Source organism: Neopsephotus bourkii, unplaced genomic scaffold (genome assembly GCF_033783945.1).
Source record: "Neopsephotus bourkii isolate Nb327-2 ecotype Australia unplaced genomic scaffold, CSIRO-AGI_Nbou_v1 NB_1765, whole genome shotgun sequence".
Lineage (NCBI taxonomy): Eukaryota > Metazoa > Chordata > Aves > Psittaciformes > Psittacidae > Neopsephotus > Neopsephotus bourkii.
The window spans coordinates 3,795,320-3,814,960 of NW_026902239.1; the positions used below are offsets into that span (position 1 = coordinate 3,795,320).

Consider the following 19,641-nt stretch of genomic DNA (forward strand, 5'->3'; position numbering starts at 1 on the left):
AGAAGATTGCTTGTAGTTCTAAGGAACTTAAGGATGACAAAGATGGGCAGAAACATCCAGAGCGGCTGAACAATACTCATCTCTCTTTCTCAGTGTGATAATGTGTTCTGTAGTACCATCTTGCGAATGCTAACATTCGTGGCAGTACACATTCATCCACATGTGAGTTCCAACAAAACTGATGACAAATCCTTTAGTCATAAATGCCTACCTGAAACATGGTTCAACTACCAAAAAGCAGGGAAAAGGATTGTTTTCCTTCAAAAACATTGGTTTTCAAATACCTGGCAGTGCCTGACTTCATGCTGGATTTCAGCCGCCAAATTGTTTTAACTTGATTTGGTTATTTTCTCTGAGTAAAGAAAAAATGGCTGAGCTTCTATTTAATATCCAAATCTGTATCTTCTTGATCTTTTGACCCTTATTGTTTCCATTTCTACCTCAGCTGTAGCAACAGAAAGAACATCTGTAAAAAGATTTGAACAGCTTGCAGGTACCAGCATATTGCACTAAGGGTGAACTTCAAATGACATTTATTTAAAGATAATAATTTAAAATACCATGATCACTGCAATGCATGCAGTACACGTCCCTGGTAATTGGGATTTTAAACACTGTATCTAAGTTAACAATATCTGAATTTGTGGGTAGCACCGACGTGGACTACGAGGGAATATACATGACATTCTAAAGAAGTGGTGGTTCACTTTAGGGAACTTTACAAAAATACTTGCTATTCTCCCTTATTTCCAGCCCCAACCAGCAGCTGAGGTGTCTTCATAGTTGACTTTCACTATCAGTGACATTCAAATTCAATGGCCAAACCTGTAAAGATGTCTCCTGCTCTTACAAAGGCTTATTGAATTCCCCTGAAGGGCCTCTCACGACCTCAGGCATATTTGGCCATGTCTATACTATGTGGGAGCTGCTGGTAGGATGCTTCAGCTAGCCAAAATTGCACCGGCTGGAGAATGAAAGTCAAAACAGCTGCACCACTGCTAATCTATCACCAGGCTAATAAGCTATCTCTGATTAGAGATAAGGCACAGTGCTGCATTAACCCATTCAAATTGCTTTCGTGACAGAGCTACCTCTCCACGGCACTGCAACTCATTACTATGGATGTTCCAGTCCGGATGTGTGCAAGGCACTCCCCTTTACAGTGTATCAATTTAATGTAAATTATTAATTCCTTCTATTTAGGCCATTATTGATTTATGAATATTAATTCAGCAAATTGCTGTGGAGTTTGCAGTTCAGTATAGATGTCACATTTCACCATGACAGCTGCAATGTAGTCACAAATCTCTGAGAGTAAATGAGGTTGATACTTACATACAGCACTGCCTGACAAAAGCCACCATGGGAGCAAAGGGTGCTTTACACCCTCTGTGTTTAGCAGTATCTGAAGGGGGCATATAGGGATGCCGGGGATGGGCTCTTATCAGGGACTGTAGTGATAGGACAAGGGGTAATGGGTTAAAACTTAAACAGGGGAAGTTTAGATTGGATATAAGGAGGAAATTCTTCCCTGTTAGGGTGGTGAGGCACTGGAATAGGTTGCCCAAGGAAGTTGTGAATGCTGAATCCCTGGCAGTGTTCAAGGCCAGGTTGGATGAGGCCTTGGGTGATACAGTTTAGAGCGAGGTGTCCCTGCCCATGGCATGGAACCTGATGATCTTAAGGTCCTTTCCAACCCTAACTATTCTATGATTCTATGATTCTTCACAGAAACCAGCTTTGATCTGCAAAGGGTGCAGCTGCTTCCATGCTTGTAAATGTATCTGGACCCTACAAAAGTACTAGGTTGTAGCACGTGTTAGTTCAAAGGGAGAACGCTATGAACATGGCTATATTGCCTCTGAGCTGACAGATGGAAAACTCTGTCCCATGCTCAGCAAGGGTGGCCTCCTGGGACATGGCAAGGTGATGGCTCATCTCTGCATTGCTCCCATAGAGCACTGCAAGCAGGCTCTGACAGGCCTCAGGCAGTGCACTTACAGCCAGAGCCATGCACAGGGAGTGTTCATAAGGCACAGTCAAATCAAAACTCAGTTTTTGTTCTCCCATGAAGGCTATATACAGACCACACCATGTTTTTAATGATAAACCTTGTTATTTCCCTCTCCCTGCAGCTATGTCCAGAAAGGGAAAGGGAGGCCAGACACATATTCTTCGTTGTCTCAGCTTTATAGCAGTTAGGGGATTTTATTGCAAAACAAAAAAAAAAAAAAAAAAAAAAAAAAGGTATCATTTTATTTTTAAATGGGATCCAAGAAAGGCAGCTTTCAGCTTCCAGGTGGCAAATTTCAGAAGCAACCACCCTCTAACACAAATAGTTCCCTGTTTTGTCTCCTGTTTTCACCTGCCATAATGCAAATCCCTTAGGAGATAGAAAGATGTAAACACAGCTGTGAGAAGCTCCTGGTGGGGAGTGGCAGGAAGGAAAGCGTTAAGTGCCGAGGGTAAACAGCACCTGATTTGTTACCAAGTCAGCAGAACAGAGAGGATCCCACAGATAAACCCAGCCTGGAAGCTTCTCCCTAGCTCAACTGGTTATTGCTCAGCGGCAGCTCTTACTCATGCGAATTTAGGTGGAGCTCCCTTCCTCCCTCTGTCCCTCCCTCTTTCCCTGCCTGCCCTGTCTCTCCTAATTAGAAAGCTTTTTCTCAAGCATCTGCACAGGCGCTCACAGGTACCAGCCAGTGCTCACTTTCCGGGAGCTTTGTAGAAGCTTCCATTACTCTGCGCTGCTGAGTCCGTGGCAGAGACGGCTGTCCTCCTCCCATCAGTGTCCCCTGCCCTAAAAGATGGTGAAGTACGGCCTTGACTATACGCGATGCAGATGGATCCTACCTCTGCTCCTGGGCATAGGTGTCATCTTCGGTATCATTGCACTGGCGGGAAGGGGCTGGCTGGAGTCGCAGACCTTGCCCTATGTGCACCAAGCGTCGTTATGGGAGAGCTGCAGGAGACCTGAACAGGGTGGGGAATGGTCCTGCGAGTCCCTCATGGGTTACGGTAAGCACCTACAAGGGTGGTGGCGAGTGGTATCTGGAGCAGTGGGATGCGTCTCCGAGCTCACTTTCCCTCAGCTCTCCTAACTGTATTGCCTAACATTTGACATTTATAAATGAAGTTATGGGCAATAGGGGCTGTCACTAAAATGTCTCAAGGCTTTTGACTAGCAGAATGAAGAAGATAAAGGCCTTCATCCCTCTGCAGAAAGCAGCCTGGTTGCTTTAGATGGTGGGATGCATGGTACAAAAGTCCACACATGATAATGTACCAGTGTAGAAAATATTAGAGAATTTAATGTTTTCTTCCTCTCCTAGAAGAAGCTAGTAACTTCTCACTAATCATTGCTTTCCAAAACTTAACAGCTGCTGCTGGTCAAATGTCCAAACAGCAAGTTGTGTGGGTAAGCCTAGTATTAGTGTGATAAGTCAGTCCTGAATGCCAGCAAGAAATGGGAGGTAAAAATGTGAGATGGCAGGAAGATATTCCCAGGGAGTGTCAGGCTGCAGAACTGCTCTGATAGGTGGGTCGTGTGAAAGAGTTTTAAAAGATGAAAGGATTTCTTGTTTGCACTGAGTTTTGATTAACTATGCTAATAAACACATCCACCCAGGAGCAATCCTCAGTTTGAAAAGATGTAAACCACGAATCTTGGAGAATAGACCAAAAGAAGGAGCACTCTGGATGTGCCCTGTTTCTTTATTTTGTCTCTTTTTCTGTAAATCAATGAACCAGGAGGAAAGTTCAAGTGTTCTTACAATTTATGCTAATTCCAATTAAAAGGAAGAGCATTTTATCTAAAGCTCAGAATCTCAACTGCTTTTCTTGAAAATGAATGTAAAAGCACTTGCAGAAACAATCTCAGGGATCATTTATTACAGCATTTGAAAATTGCTCCTGAAAGTTCATCATGTTTGCTTTCTGTGCACAAAATTCACCTGTAACAAGTTAATTGTAGCAGGCCTCTATGAGTGTAGGGCTCCAGGACAAGACCAGCTCCATTAAGCATCATGCCCAGTCCTGCTCTGAGTTCCTGCATCAGGTCTATGGCTTGGCATGGATCAGGCCAGCAAATTGGCCTCTGGTACATGGCACTGGAGAGTAGGAGAGAGACCATGATGCTTAGCAAAGGCCTTCTCAGTCCTGAGTTTCCATAAGACTCCTGATCCCCAGATCAGGTCTAGTTGGACAGAAAATGCTAAATTTTACCTTGCTTCTCTTGATAATACAAGGAAAATTTCAACTTGCTTTCAGGTCCTACAAAGTTGTTTGGTATTTCACTTCCTTGCTTGTCCTGCTTCACTCTGACATGCTTAAATTCAGCAGTTGTAAGCAGTTTGTCACTGGACAGCATCTACAGACAAACCAAAGCCGCAATGTCTGTGGCTACCATGAATCATATCCACAATAAGTCCTGCACTAACACAAAAATGTTGGATTTAGTACATGCATGCAGAATATGCTCAACTGGAGAGTCAGCTGATGCTTCTGGAGGCACTAGAAATACTGTTCATGTGCTGTATGGCTGCATTATGCTTTCAGTGAGCATGCAGCTATCATTGGACCTCTTTGAGCTTATTACCTTACTTCAAGTAAATCCTCAAAATCCTCCTGGATAAAATTTCCAGGTGGAAAAGGAAGACATGTCTGGGACAATGAAGTCATTTAGCCAATAGGAGAATACATAAAGCCTATATGTAAAAAACGTGTACATAAACTGAGCGACAGGGGATTATGCTGCCAGGCTTCTGCCTATGCAAGATTATGTCATTACAATGTGGATCTTGGCCATTGCAGGGATGGGTTACTCTGACCCATAAAAGGGTTGGAGACCTGACTGTCACTGTCCTGATCCTTTCCATCCCCCTTTTTCAGACACCTCTCCAGAGGTGAGATGTTTTCAGGTCCAATCCTGTTCTCCATTTTTCATACCATGCTTTTCTTCCTCAGTTGGTGTGAGGTTTGAATTCTGGGGCTTCTGCCTTTCCTCATGCATGGTGCATTTGCCTGATGCTGGTCTTGGATTTCACTCAATAGATGAGACCATGAGGCAGCATCTCATTTGTGAGCATCCAGGTCTTGTGCTAAGCTTGAGTCTACCTGCCTCCCTGAAACATAGGGTTTTGATAATTCTAGGATTACACTGAACCACAGTACTCCAGAAAGGTCATAAGAAACAAGCATTCAGCATCATGTTCTGTGGGATATTTATCTTTGTCTTGTGCCAAGCGAAACACACTGCTGCATAAACAAAGTGTAATTACATGCCTTACTGAGCACAGAGACAAAAGCCATGATGTAAACAGAAAGGACAGAAGTATTTCCCGTGTTTCCTGATATGAATGCTCTCTTTCCCCTCCTCTATTCCACAGTTCCCATCTTATTTCCTCTGAGCTTTACTCTCAGCTTTGCTACCTAATCTGCCACAGGGTGGGCAGGTTCCAAAATACGGTCTTCCTGCAGGAATGGTTTCACTGACATATGTGATACATATGTGTGTCCCAGCAGCTTCCAGCAAATATTCTCATCATGACTTGGACAATTTAGTTATCTTACTCCACTACTGATGTCTTCATCCTATCAAAATTAGGTATAATTCTAACATTCTTGCAAGCTGTTCAATATAACATGAAAATTCAAATCAATTTCTTCACTTGTGATGTTTGTAATTCCCCTTGAATCTCTGCTGTTTGGCTTAACATAGGAATATGCACAGACAGAAGACAAAACCCCAGCATCATTGGAGTCAGTCAATTTGGAAGGAAAGAAGGTCGAATGTTTCATTGGAGTGGATCTTCTCCAAGGGTTCAGATCTACTTTAACCATATCATACTCGTCTAGTCTTTACCAGAAGTCTTTTGCTCTTCAAGCATATTTAGCTCAAATAAACAGAACTTTCTAGGGAAAAACATCTAGTGCTTTAGGGAACTTATTTGAAATGCATGGAGTTTAGGTCAGGGGACTGAGAGATGCAAACTGTAGCTCTGCAACATTCAGAGACTTGGAATAAAGGTCTGAAGCTTATAACATGCTTGAGCCTTTCCAAAGGCAAAGACTTTTATGATAGATGATGAGCACAATATGGAATCTATGTCTGGGACATGGCTGAGCTTGCAAAGAAAATATATAGGTTAAATCCCTTCATGAAGCTGGCACAGTACTCCCAGTACTCCTTTGTTTTTCTTGGTATTTGACTATATAAATTCTCTTGAACAAGGTGTGTCTTGCAGACCTGAAACACTTTTTCAGTGTGTAATATATTCCACTGCAGGTTTTGAAGATGTTTAAACATGTGTGGGTTTGGTTGGAGGAAAATAACTGATTTTATTTTATTAGTCTCAATATGATTCACAGTTGGATAGAAAACTTGTGGGTATACTTGTCCCATCTTATATTCCACCTGGACCTACAGCTCTTCCATGTGCAGCTACTGCCATCAAAACAACTGCAAGCTTAAAGCTTTAATTTTATGTTAAAGTGGCCAGCTCATTAACGTGGTGCAAACACAGATCTTGGAGAAAAAATCAGGAAAAGGCGTTTCCACATGACAAGTGGAATTCAGATCTTCAGCTATTTTCACATCCTAGTATGCAATTTCAGCCTTTTCCTGAGATGTATGGAGTGTTTAGTGGCTGTGGAGATTAGCGGAGGGATGAATGATTTTGCCATCTGGAAAGGACATCTTCCTGCGTCTTGTCTCCCAGGCAAGTAACTGTGTTCTAGCTCATTCCAGTTTTATTTTGGTCTATGAATGTTAATGCAATACTACAAGATAGGATGGCTTGTATAGTATGATTATAATGCACAAAATTACTTCAAATATGGCAAATATTTGAGCATACTCAAATATGAGTATTTCTACAGGATAGATGGCAAAATAAGGGAATGCTGCAAAAGGTAATAACTTTTTGGGGAAAGAAATATCCTGCTTTATTCTCGTAAGAACTCTATTGATGACTAGATTTTCTTCCGTTTTGCCTGTATCAGGGTTTTGGGTCCAGGGTTATGATAAAGCACCCTTTATTATTATGTAGGAATAACAAAAATGAAATTAGTTTCTAAAAATCTCCAACAAATGTTACAACATGATCAGTTTCCAAGCAGCAGAGGACTTTTCTTGGTACTTACACCTACCATGGGCCTTGCATTGTTGGTCCCACAGTTCTGCCTCTGGAAAACTGACTTCTCCATCAGACCAGTGACTCATGACACCCAGGGCACAGGACAGACCAGACACCAAGTTTCCCCATTGCCACACTGCCTATGTAAAACTGCTTTGCTTTCCCCATCGTTCCCATGACATCTGACAGCCAGCACCTAATCCCAGACATGGGGAAACTCTCACTTGGCTCAAACCAAAGCAAGTGTTGTGAGCACAGTGACATGGAGATATTTCCAGAGGGATGGGCTGGAAGACAGCCCCTCTCAGCAGGGTCTGGAAGGACAAGCAAGCTGTCCCAGTGGCTGTTTGACATGAGAGGGTGTCTGTGTGTAGGAACAGAAATGAAGCCAACAAGTAACTGTGCTGTTAAAGCAGGGACATGCAAGTCATGGGGCCTTTATCCTTTATTCCTGCTGCATCATAGCATGAAACAGTTATATTTTTATATGGTGGTTGCCTGTAGTTTTAATGAGTGTATAAAGAAGCACATAATTTCCTAAGTCATCAGTCTCCTAAAAGTGTAATGTTACCTGGGACTAACCAGTGAGAAATGAGATAAAATCAGTTACTTCATAAAGTAGAATATTCAATCATTATTCAGATTTTTCAATGCTAGAAATTACAGGCTCAGTTAAATATGTACAGTAATGAGAATATCACAACAGTATACTTAAGGAACTCTGATGCAAGAAAGAAAGAGCACATTTGATTTTTCCCCAGCTTGTAGGAGACACTCCATAGTTACTAAAGAAGTGTAACAGAAGGGAATCAAGCCCATAACATTGAATTACCATGGCAATTTTCATTCCTCATCTGCAATTGCTAACATGCTTTCTCTTGTAATTTTAGGGTTTGTCCTTTTATATATTTAGTGGCAGATTCATTTAATCAAACTCTTCTAAATAATAGTTATGCTCTTCAGCAAGAAACTCTACAGAGAGCAATTGCAGATGGCATCCCACTGTTTATTATCAAACCTTCCTTTAATAATTGGGTGGAAAAATAGCAATCATGCTGAGGGTTCTCATCTCCCATGCTGAGTACTTTGTGAAGATCCTCCATGCTTTGCACTGTCAAGACCTTAAATTCTCGAGAGGATACCATTCACTCACACACATGGGGTGGTGTCTGCTGAAAATGTGTGGAAACTTGTGGCTAAACTGTCATTTCTCTTCACCTCATCTCTTCCTCTAGTTTATTGAGGTAATCTGATAGAGCAGGCTATAATAACCCATCCATAGGCTGAACAGTGATAAGGGCTGCAAGCTGGATTTTGAATTACACTGTAGGGTTAAACAGTCAGGCTACTTAAGAAGGAAAGGAATTACACAGGAAAACATACAAAACCCTCAAAACACGGTGGGTATTTTTCCCCATTTTTATAATAGTTCTCATTGACAGTTTGCATTGTTCTAAGCAACCTTTAAATCTTGAGTCATTGAGTATTGCAATGCCATGTTTCTTCTTTGTCAAGTATCATTACAAAACCTCACCAATCAAAAATGCCCAGGAACTCCAGGTAATTTGGATAGTAGGGATAGAAGCTTATATCTCAGAGGCCAATTGCTTCTTTCTACTGGTACTAATTAACACCTCCGATCACACACAGTCCTGCTGAAGTACTAATCTGCAATTGAATACATTTAATGTCACCTATTATGTTGAATATGCACACTGTGCCCAAACCAGCCCCCAAGTTTAGAAGTCTCTGTGCAGTTCATTAACAACCCCATCAGCAATAAACAGCAAGTGATGAAGACTTTCAGGATGCATTGTAAAAGCTATTTCATTCACAAGAAGAGTAAATATAGCTTATGATGTATTTCATGATCACAAAGTACCATTTCTGCTTATATGTTGGTCTTTTGCGAATGGTACAATTTCACTTCTAACAGAAAATTAGATCCAGATTCACAGCTGCTGTCTATCAGAGAGCAAACACCTAGTGCAAAAGGCAACTTTCAGGAAGGTTCCAGAACAAAGTTTGCTCACAGTTGAAAACTGTGGATCAAGACTAGGAACAGTTCTTGGTACATACAGAAATGGGATGTAAATTCAGTATTCTTCAGTCTCAAATATTCCTGGGAATATAAAACTGAAAAAGATTTTTTTTGAAAGGTTCCACTCTGCTCTTTCAAATAAAAGTCCTAGTACATAGCCTCTATTATCATGGCAATGGATTATGCTTAATTTGCATTAAATATTTTAAACCACCTTTAACTCAGCGGTAGTTAGGGAGCAGGTACCTCTTGCTACTCTGATTAGCTGAGCTTATGGAGATCTACTTATTAATCAACACCTTACCTGTTTTATTTACCTACCCTCCTAATCCCCATACACACACGAAGTATAAGTAATCCTGCTTTAATTTTAGATAAATAGAAAAAAATTGGAGAAAAAAGAAAATATAACATTTAAGTGTGTAAGACCAAGCTTTAATCTCAAGGTGTTCTCAATATGTGAGATAAGGGTACTCCCTGACTACTCTCATGAACAAACCTTTAATTTTGAGGCACTGTGTGCACATTATATTTAATAGCCAACTTACTCCCTTGGTGTTCCCTTTCATGGTGGCTCTATACGCTCTGCCACGTCTGCTTCCCTAGTGCTAAGTAAGCACCAGGGAGCAGCCCTCATTAATACAAGATTTGCAGAAGCCAGCTTCTAAGTCAAGCCTGTACATGCTTTGACTTATGATGAGATGCATTTGAACCACTCCCTTAAGATGTAATTGCTCCTCCCCTTTATTTCAAGTCAGGATAGCTTCTAAGTTGAGTTGCTTACCCCAGTGAGAGGTTTGCAGAAGTACATAAAGCCTTGGATACAGGCTTTGCTGGTGTATTTTTGTGGCTTAAGCCAGTGGTGGGGAATTAAGTTTTTGCTTTAAAGGTGTTTAAGTCCACCAAGCCAAACTTGAGCTATTATTTTAAGCTTCGGTGAAGGCACTGCTTTCTGCTAATATATCCTGTGTTTTATTGATAGATGGCCTATGCATGAAGTTTCTTTTCCTTACTGTTGTAATTTGAAATCATTATTATGGGGTAATTGTTCTAAGGTTCTAATCCTTTCTCATGTATATGGGACCTGCTACTAATCACTGAGAAACTTTTTCAATGATACTATCTTAGTGTGAACCTAAATAGGTCATTCTCTGTTTCCATGGTTGTCTCTTTAGCAGCAAGGTAAAACCTGGTTACTGCTCACATGAAAACTGCTGCATGTTATGAGCTAATGCCTTGCTATTAAATGAGAAATTCACATCCATCCTAAAGAAGTTATGCCAGGGGAAAAGGAATGGAGTTACCAAAAAGGATGTCAAAAAGAAGGACAAAAATATTTTGTATTTCACATATGAACTCACACCAAAAAAACCCCCAGATTGCTGTACATCCAGAGTACATCCAGTACTGACTCCCCATGGGAAAGATATTCAGAGAATACAGTTGTTTTGAGAATGGTCCAGATACAATGAAGATAGAAACTCAGAGAATAATACACATCCAATCATGTTACTGCTTTTTTCTCCTCATTTTATTCTGTTAATAAATTATCCATGACTAGCATGTGGTTTTCTTCATTTGTATAGCCTTCCTTTGAAATTATTTTCAGTCAATAGCTTTCAGTTTGCACATGCCATTTATTCAGAAGAAGCTGCTTTTAATAGTTTCTGATTTTTCTGTCTATGTACAAACACGTGCACACTGGTATTTCAATGCCAGCTCATGTGATCAGCAAATACTTGCAAAGATTTCAGTGTTCACTTGTTTACAAAAGGGAACAGAAATTCCCTGTTGTTGGCATGTTTCAGGGTTGTGATTTCCAGCACACAGGGTTTTGCACTGTTCACTGTTGCACAGATAACAAGGGGGATCGGGAGTCCTGGATGACAGTGGCTTGAATATGCACCAGCAGCTTGTTACTCTTCAGCTGATAAATTGAAGTGTGGGGTTTTGAGTTTGATGGGCCATCTTAAGGTTCAGGCTAAGGAGAGCACACGTTCTGCTGCAGACATCCACACTTTCACATGGAAAGATTCTTAAGGAGAACATACCAAAATGAAATGGATAAAACCTGGCCAAAACAGCTCCTTTTTGAAGTGGAGCATGGGCCCTGAAAAGTTCACCACGCCCTGATGAAGACCATCAGGTTGAGAAACCTAAGAGTTCAGTTTTGTTTCCAAAATAATGCTCTTTCCCTTTAATCAGAGAGATGTAAAACAGGTTGGGCTCTGCAAACTCAGCCCAGAAACATTCTCATTACTTACGACACAGACATGAATCACCACCCTGGCAGATTTTTGTTCTTGTAGGAATTGCTTTGCAAAGCTGGAGCTAGAACTGCAGGGTTTGTCTTTCTTTCCCTTGGTGGTATGAAGGATAACAAAGCAAAATATTAGTCTGTTACATTTTCTTCCCTCCACCCGCTGTTTCTTTTGAATTTAAACTATCCTTCCTCAAACTGCTGGACAATTCACTGCAGTGGCTGTTGTGTTAAAATGATTAGTCAGCAAGAACCTAATAATGGTTTGTGTCTGTGAGCTGGCAATAAACATTTGTTGTTTATTGTGCTAGCTGTGTATTTAACTTCCAGCCAGGAGGAACATTTGGAGAAGTATTTCCTTATTGATTAGACCAGGAGAAGTACTTCTGAGCTCTCTGGGGTTGTTTTCAGAAATGTCACCCAAAAAGAGAGAGACAGCAGTGCATGTGGTTTGGGGGCACCAGATCAAGGAAAACATGAGAGCATAATTGTTAACGTTTTCCCATGTTTTGAACTGCACACATCAGAAACACAAAAACTTGTATTTGTCATGGGGAAAGTAGACTGCACATGGTATTTTCAAGGTGTGACAGCTCTTTTTGGAGGCACCATTTGGAGCACTTAATGAAGCAGGCTAAGGAAAGGCTACATCTGGTGATTCAAACTTTTGGCTCAACTTGCTGCTGAACAAGGAAGTTTATTTCCTTATGTGTGAAGCACAGGCAGTGTTTATACTTTTGCAAACTGGAAAACGTGAGGGAGTAAAATCAGGAAGGCAGGAAACTGGAGGCACTCCTGAAGCCCTGGATCTATTATGAAGTCCATCAGCTTCCCTTTGGCTGCAGTCAGCAATGTGTTTAGATGGTGCAATACAAGAAGTAGTCATGCTACCTCTGAACTAAGTTAGCTTTAATAGCGAAGTAATAAAGCTGCATCGTTCTTGTACACTGTCTCAGCTAATTATCTTGCTCACAAGCTACAGTGAGCTCCATAATGGCATGGGTGGGCTCTTTCTGGTCTTTAAATTAGCTCAGGGGGCTTCTCACAGAGAAGGGAGTTTTAAAAGGCAGGCCCTTCTTTTCATTTTCCAGTAGTTACCTGTTGCTGCATTCACTGTGAGTAGTCAGACTCTCAGAAATCATTGCTGGCTGATACACAAAGCACTGTAAATAAAAGCACTGCCCTTCCTCTGCTTGAGATAAGCATAAAAACATGGGTCCTTTTGCTTGTTTGGGTTAGCAAAGCCTTATTTTAAGACATAATTGCTCAGAAAATTGCCAGCTAGAAAGTTTTCAAGATGGTGTGTAGCTGCCTACAAGCTCTTCCATAGTGTTCATTGGTGTACTTCCAGCTGATAGAGGACCTGGAAAAGGGAGAAATAGGACTGGCACAAAAGTGTTGCAGGATCCTGCAGGTATTCAAGGACACTCTTGCATAAACACAAGAAGCATATATTAACTCGTAAACAGGCAAAACCTCACTGCCATTTTGGGGGGCTGAGAAAACAGATCTCACAAACAGCTGAATATTTTCACAGACTCCGTTTGTTGTCCTGTAAGCTGCTGCTCCTTCTGTTTCTGTTCTGATGATAGGGGCACTTTCAGCTTTCACCTGCCCTCTCTACAGTCAAGTGTACCTGGAGTTGGTGTTGCACCTGAGGTGATTTTTTTGTCCTGGAGTTCACGTTTTTAAGAAAGATTTGCAGTTAGAACAATTTTATTTTTTTTTCTGTTTTTTGCTTTATGTTAAAGCAAAATGAATCACACCGTGGGAAGATAAGAAAGTATCTGGGACCAGATTAGCCACTTCCTTGTCAGTGTTCTCTGATCAGTTTAGTCCTCCTAATTCTGGCATTTTTACAGAATTGTAAGTATCTTCTCTGTTGGTAAAGGCACTAAGCTGGTGCAGTGCTTCTGGCTGGCACAAGGAAAAATAAGTATCTCATATATAGAAACAATTGCAGTTATTGTTACATGAAGATTTGCTACCTTTTACCTCAGAAAGGTAAGGTGTTTGCACACTGTTGTGTAAGGGACACATGAAGTCAGGGTATTAATCCCCCAAAAAAACTCATAGTGACTCTTCCATGAAATCCGATTGCCTTGCTCAGACCTGCATGTTGGTTTTCTTTCAACATCGAGTTAATATTTTTTCTCTTCTGTAGAAGCGCGAGTCACAAAGTTGGCTGTTAGGTGATTAAGCAATGCCTCTTGAAGATGTAAGCATCCTGCATCAGCGTGTCTCTGCTTGCCGTATAGCTAATGCCTGACGGGCTGGGTGTGCACACAATCTGCCTTCATACAGTCACTGCATCGGTAACACTACTTCAGGAGAAACACCTGGGCGAGCCCAGCAGAGAAGTGAGATGGTGGCATGGGGAAGGTGCTGCTGCACATGGCTGAGCCCCCCCCCAGGTGATGCTTCCACCCTGGGCAATGGTGCTCTGCCATCAGCTGCTCTTGGGAAGCAAGACTGAGCTTTGGCAGACCGTGTGCTGCCCATTGCAGTGGTGGTGGCAGCCGGTGAGATGAAGCACACCAGGTCTTGTGGTGCCTCAGGACTTCCTGACTCTGCTCAGGGAAAGAGACACCCATTCGCCCATGGGTTTTGCTCTTAACCACAAGCAGTTGTACACCTAACAGAAACCATCACCTCTAGATGTCCTTGTCATTTCACCCTTCTGCCAGAAGCTGTGAATCTTCTATCCAACAGCAGTGAGGTCAGTGCTGCAGAGCAACTTATTTTATGGCCAGGTGGCAGGAGCATCCTCAACAAGGATGAATTGAACTGTGACAGTGCGTTAAATTCCTCTTCCTGGCTGTTTCTTTTGATACACTGCTGGAAGTGCTGCCCTCCCTCCTGTGCTTCCACATTGCGTATCCTACCTCCAAGCCTCCTGTAAACTCCCTGAGAGAAGAGTCTGGGTTAAAATACTGGGCTAGAAAATGAAATGTAGGCACATCTTTGCTGTCGCTTTCAGCCTTCTCAGTCATTTGCCTGCTTACAGGAAGAACAAAGCAGTTAGAAAGCAGAAAGAAACTTTTTGGCATAAGGAAGAAAAAGGACACGACATAAACCTGCAAATATAGTGCAATAGCTAGAAAGCAGCAGGGATTACAAAGCATGGGGGGATGGTGAAAAGCAAACAAGGAGGGAAATTGGTTTTTATGGGCTGATCAGAAGAAAAGTAGAGCTGGAAAATCCTGATGCATCTTTTTAGTCTGGTAGCAGAGGTGGTGTGGGGCCTGGGAGAAGAGAGGTGGAGCACCAAGGTGTCACTTGAATAGCGGCTTTCATACCCCCCTGGCACTTGCTAGGGGGAAAGGTAGGACACTTCGCATTTTATTACTTGCATGTTTGAAGCAAACTAGTTGGCAGGTTACTGGGTATCAATAATCTTAAGTTGCTTGGTTCCAGAGTGAACTTTTACTGAACAGTGTGTACTGCATTTGAGCTGTAATTACAGTCGGGCTTCTTTGGGCTGTGATAATTTTTCAGCACTGCTGCTGTATATATATGGTTAGAAGCTGATACCCTACAAGCACATAGTATAGGCCATGGGCTGAAGTCTGTAGATGCCCAGTAGACTTTCACTGCCTACTCCATGTACACACACAATTTTAAAAGCAGGCTTTTTACATTCCAAAGAGGAGACACTTTGATTTCTTTGAGCAGTAGTTGCCCTCCAGACATAAAACACTGAATAAATATCTTTTTTTCCCAGTTCTTATGCTAGCATGATACACTTTCCTCTGACATGTTATAACACAGATATATAATTTGAAAATGAAAGTATCCTGAACAAGGTTTTCAAAATGAAACTATTCTGACTTTGGATCAAAAACAGAGGTCAAATTTCCCCACAAAACAGACTCCAGATCTTTAGCTCCATTTAAGATACAGAGATAAATGAAGGCTACAAAGACAGGAACCACTGCATTTTGACATTTATAGACTATTGCCATACCTTTAATTTTGCATGCCAGAGTGGTACGAGCATTTGTACAGGCACTTTCTTTCAAAGGAAGAATTTAGTTAGTTTCAGGGACTGTCTAATTCTCCTTCCAAAATGCTGCTGTTTTTATGGCATCTGCTGAGTTAATGACATTTGTTATTGAAGGAGAGTGTCCATTCTTACACCTTTATAGACATTTTATCTTGATTCATAATTTTAAATCTAAAGGAGAAACTTGCACACAAACCCCCTTGCATTCTGTATGAGAGGTCACAGCTGACATTTTTAATGCATTCTGCACTGAGTGAATGGTTTCTTGTGGAGCTAAAATGTTCACCTATGAGAGAAGGGAAACCTCCCATGCTTTCCTTTTTGGAAGCTGACCTTATCACATTTTTTAAAATTAGCCTTTCATTGTAAATCAGAGAAAAACACTGCAAGGGATTTTTTTGTTCTCTTCTAATGTATCTTCCTTCTGATTTCAGCTTGGGGAAGAGCTGCTGCTGCCACATACCTGGTTGGCTTTATACTTCTAGTCATTTGTTTCGCTCTGGCCATCATAGCATTTGCTATCGACACGCTTCGATTCAACTTCATACGCGGGATTGGAGGCTTGCTTTTTGTTGCTGGTAAGGCAGTATATGAAGTCAAGTTTAGCTTGTGCAGGTATATCCGTACTAGAACTGGTATTTCCCTCGGCTGATTCTATGCCCAAGTCTTTGCACCTGAGCTCTCTATAACAAATAATACAAAGTCTGTCAAGGCAGTGAACTGATTTTCAAATCCTCCAAAACACGGGTGGGTTTAGCTACAGGTGGTTACAGAGGTAGGCAACGTGAGGGGTGTTAGCTTAAACATTGTTTTGTTTTCTTCTCTTTCTTCAGCTGTATTCTCCATCATGGGCCTGGTTATTTATCCAGTAAAGTTCTCAACTGAAATTGAAATGACGGGAATCAATATGTTCAGCTGGGCCTATGGCTTTGGATGGACCACTGCCATTATGGAAATATGCTTGGGATTCTTCTTCTGCTGCCTTCCTAACTATGAAGATCAGATCTTGGGTAATGTGAAGCCCACATATTTTTACTCTTCCCCATAAGCACCAGGAAAAAAGTGTTCATACTCCAGAGGTATCTGACAGGCCAGCTACATTTTTCAGAATATTGTAATTGTATGTTAGTAGAAATGGCTGGAAACTTTTCAAATGTGTGTAGAAAAACGATACTGGAATTCTGCAATAAAGTTATCCACTCTATTTTGGATCTTCATAGTTGATGTGGATTGGTTAGATAAAGTCTAAACATTAAAAACACTTGTGTTTCCTCATTCATTCCTATGAGTGAGGTACGTGTGCATTCCACTGCATCTTAAATGCATTCATATTTCTAATTAAATTCAGAAAAGCTTTTTAAACTGCCAATAAACTAAACAATATATAGTATCTTCCTGAAGGAAAGGAAGACCCTAACCCCCCCCACCCCCCCATTTTGTATGTATTATCTTTATTCTGAAGATATTGCACATTTTTAAAGAAGCCAAATACCTTTACCCACTGACTGCCAGAGCAGTGTATTAGTCAGCCAGCACTTCATAGCTTTGCTTCCAGTTCTCATTCATTCACTTAAGACTTAGGGACAGGGTAGGACAAGGATGAGAGAAGCCCCCTATCAAAGCTAGGATCTTCACTTTTACCCATCCATGTGGAATGTAAGCATTTATTTCTAAATATCTGTAAGAGTAAGAAAGGACCTTCAGTAAACTTAAAAATCATGGTGTGCCATTGATAGGGCCAGCACAGAGCGGGCAGAGGCAGAGGCGATTTCAAGCCACTCCTGCAACCTGGTTTGAAGAGACTCCTGGTGTGGCTTTGCTCATGAGCATCTGCCTCTTTTAACTGCTGTGTCAAGGTCTATGGCTTTAAAAAGCTCTGCTATACTGGTCCAGCCCTTTTATACAGTGTAGAAGGGTCAAGGACTTAAGCAGAGCTATACTGTTGTACACTACTGTAAAATGTATAAGTACCTCTTACCATCTTATACTAAGGCTCTCATAGAGAAAATCATGTCATAAAGCACATTTCAGAATCTCACACTCCGCAGTGCTGTAAGCATCAATATACTGCAAGCAATGAAGTATTCTCAAGTCTCTTCTGGTTTCTGCCTTGTTAAACCTGACTTTATAATGCTCCATTTTCTCTCTTAAGTGAAAAAATTGGTATTTTTGCTATGAGGAGAAATAAATATCAAAATCCTTAGCTACAGAGGTTTATTGCCTTGTAACACATCTGCAATTTTGTAACTATGTGTACCCTGCCAAATATCTTTACTGCAAAGAATGAGGGATAGAAAACATTTTTAGTAGAAGCTCTGGGTAGCTAAAATTGATGAAGACACCAGACTTAACCTGTAGGTTTCTTTTTTAAGCACTTAACTTTGTTCACTTTTATGGAGTGTCTTCTAACTTTGATCAATAAACATGACAGATGTATCAGACCAGTGAGGAGAGTAGATGCATGAGGGAATAGTTAGACAAGAACTCGCAAATACATTAAGAAGATGTTTCCTAATTGGAAGGATATGAAAATGCAATAGAGTTGAGAAAGCAGTTTGTATAAAATAGCTTGCAAGTCTTTGTGTAATATGATCTGTTCAGGAAAAATATCATCATAAATTTTTTATTGTGCTTATTATACTTAATAAATAATGGTATCAGTGTATTGTTTCAATGATGAGTCTTAGCTTTTGTTCTCTACTAAGAGTGGGGAAGTGCGGAAGCCCTCAGCGCCTCCTCTTCTCAGGCACCAGCTTGGAGCACCTGGATACACTGGCTGGATTTTGAGAGGGGAGAGAGTAACTTACTTACAAATCTAGCATCATGACATACTGTTACTCTTCAGTCCTATTTATTTTGGCTGTCTTCCGACGTCTTGTTCACAAGCACATGACAATAGAGGACATGGTCTGTTTGCTCATGGTCAGTGGGGTGACACGCAGCACAGTTCTCTGCTATAGTGTGTTAAGGCTCCTTTTGGCAGGGAGTGTAATACACTCATGTTCACCAAATAGGAAGCCGGTGTGGTCCTGCTTGAAGTTTTTGCTCCAACAGATGTGGCAATCCACCAAGGAAGCAAATGGGAAGTTGAGCAATTACTAATTATATTTGCAGTCTAGCATTAGCTGGACACTGACCCAACATCTGGAGGTGGGGAAAGGTTTAGGAGTGTGACTCCAACCATGATGAGAGAGCAGAGCATAATTAAAAAGCAAACAAAATCTATGGTGATCATCCCCCTTCCTCCCTCCTCTCCCTTACTGCTCTCAGCAATTTCACCAGCTCCTCTCTCTCCTTCTCTTCTTCTTCCTCCTCCTTAAGAGCAACACAGCAGCGTCAGGACTGATGGCTCTGTGGGATGCAGCTCCGGTCCCCAATCCCCACTACCACTTTCCCCTTCCTGGAACAGAGGAGGAGTGAAGCAACTTTGTTGACCTCACCACAGCAGCAGGACCCTAGCCTGGATCCCTGTCCCTAGGCTCCCATGGGAAAAGGCTTTCTTTAAATACATGAGGGAGTTGAGTGGGTATCCAGCAATCAGAAGCATCACAGGAGCTAGAGCTCAAGAGCCTGCTTTTAGAGTACTTTGCTTCCAGCCATGCCCTGCCTTTAGGGTAGTTTGCTTCCAGTTGTGCCAGGCCAGCTCACCACAGATCCCTAGAAAAATATATCTAAACCCTGAGGCACAAAATCTGAGAGAAAAAAGTACAAAACTGTTGCATACATCCCAGTGCTGCTTCCTGTCTGTAAGTGCTGAGAGAGGGGAACATGGCAAAAGCAACATGCAAAATGCAATCAGTTCTGACAGAAGAGGATGCTGAATCCAGAAGCCAAGAGTGTGCCTCAACTAGATTATTAACTAACTAGATTATCACTAGCTAGGTTATGAATTGTTAAATTAGTCCACAGCCAGGTCAGGTAGATTATTAACTAACCAAATTGTTACATTAATTTGAGCTATGTCAGCATCAGGAAGTTTAGATTTTCAAGCAAAGGAGAAATGAGAGGAAGGGAAGACATCCCTTTAGTTCTGCATCTCTTTTCTGCAGGGCTCTCACTTTAAATTTTGCCTCCAAGAGAAACAGGCAGTTATCCATCAAGAGTAGCACAATAAAAGAGTATACACTTAAAGTTTCATTGTGCCCAATGGCAATGCTAAAAAGAGAACAGGAAAGAACAGATGCCTGCAAGATTT

The 19,641-nt window shown here is 41.4% G+C and overlaps 2 protein-coding genes across 2 annotated transcripts in view; both read left to right on the forward strand.

Moving 5' to 3' along the window:
* REPS1 (RALBP1 associated Eps domain containing 1) overlaps window positions 1-19,641 on the forward strand; it is a 499,053-nt gene that overhangs the window by 438,917 nt on the left and 40,495 nt on the right. The gene's annotated exons all lie outside the window — the stretch shown is intronic.
* Window positions 2,473-18,120, forward strand: LOC133225629 (p53 apoptosis effector related to PMP-22-like). The gene is made up of 3 exons (XM_061378208.1): window positions 2,473-3,021; window positions 15,881-16,024; window positions 16,280-18,120. Exons 1-3 carry the CDS (start codon window positions 2,811-2,813, stop codon window positions 16,492-16,494), a joined length of 570 nt encoding a protein of 189 aa, XP_061234192.1. The 5' UTR covers window positions 2,473-2,810; the 3' UTR covers window positions 16,495-18,120.

Bases quoted from the DNA above. Each gene is read 5' to 3' on its own strand.
- LOC133225629 (XM_061378208.1), top strand. From the start codon at position 2,811: ATGGTGAAGTACGGCCTTGACTATACGCGATGCAGATGGATCCTACCT. The intron at 3,022-15,880 runs GTAAGCACCTAC...TTCTGATTTCAG, and splicing joins CGAGTCCCTCATGGGTTACG to CTTGGGGAAGAGCTGCTGCT. The intron at 16,025-16,279 runs GTAAGGCAGTAT...CTCTTTCTTCAG, and splicing joins AGGCTTGCTTTTTGTTGCTG to CTGTATTCTCCATCATGGGC.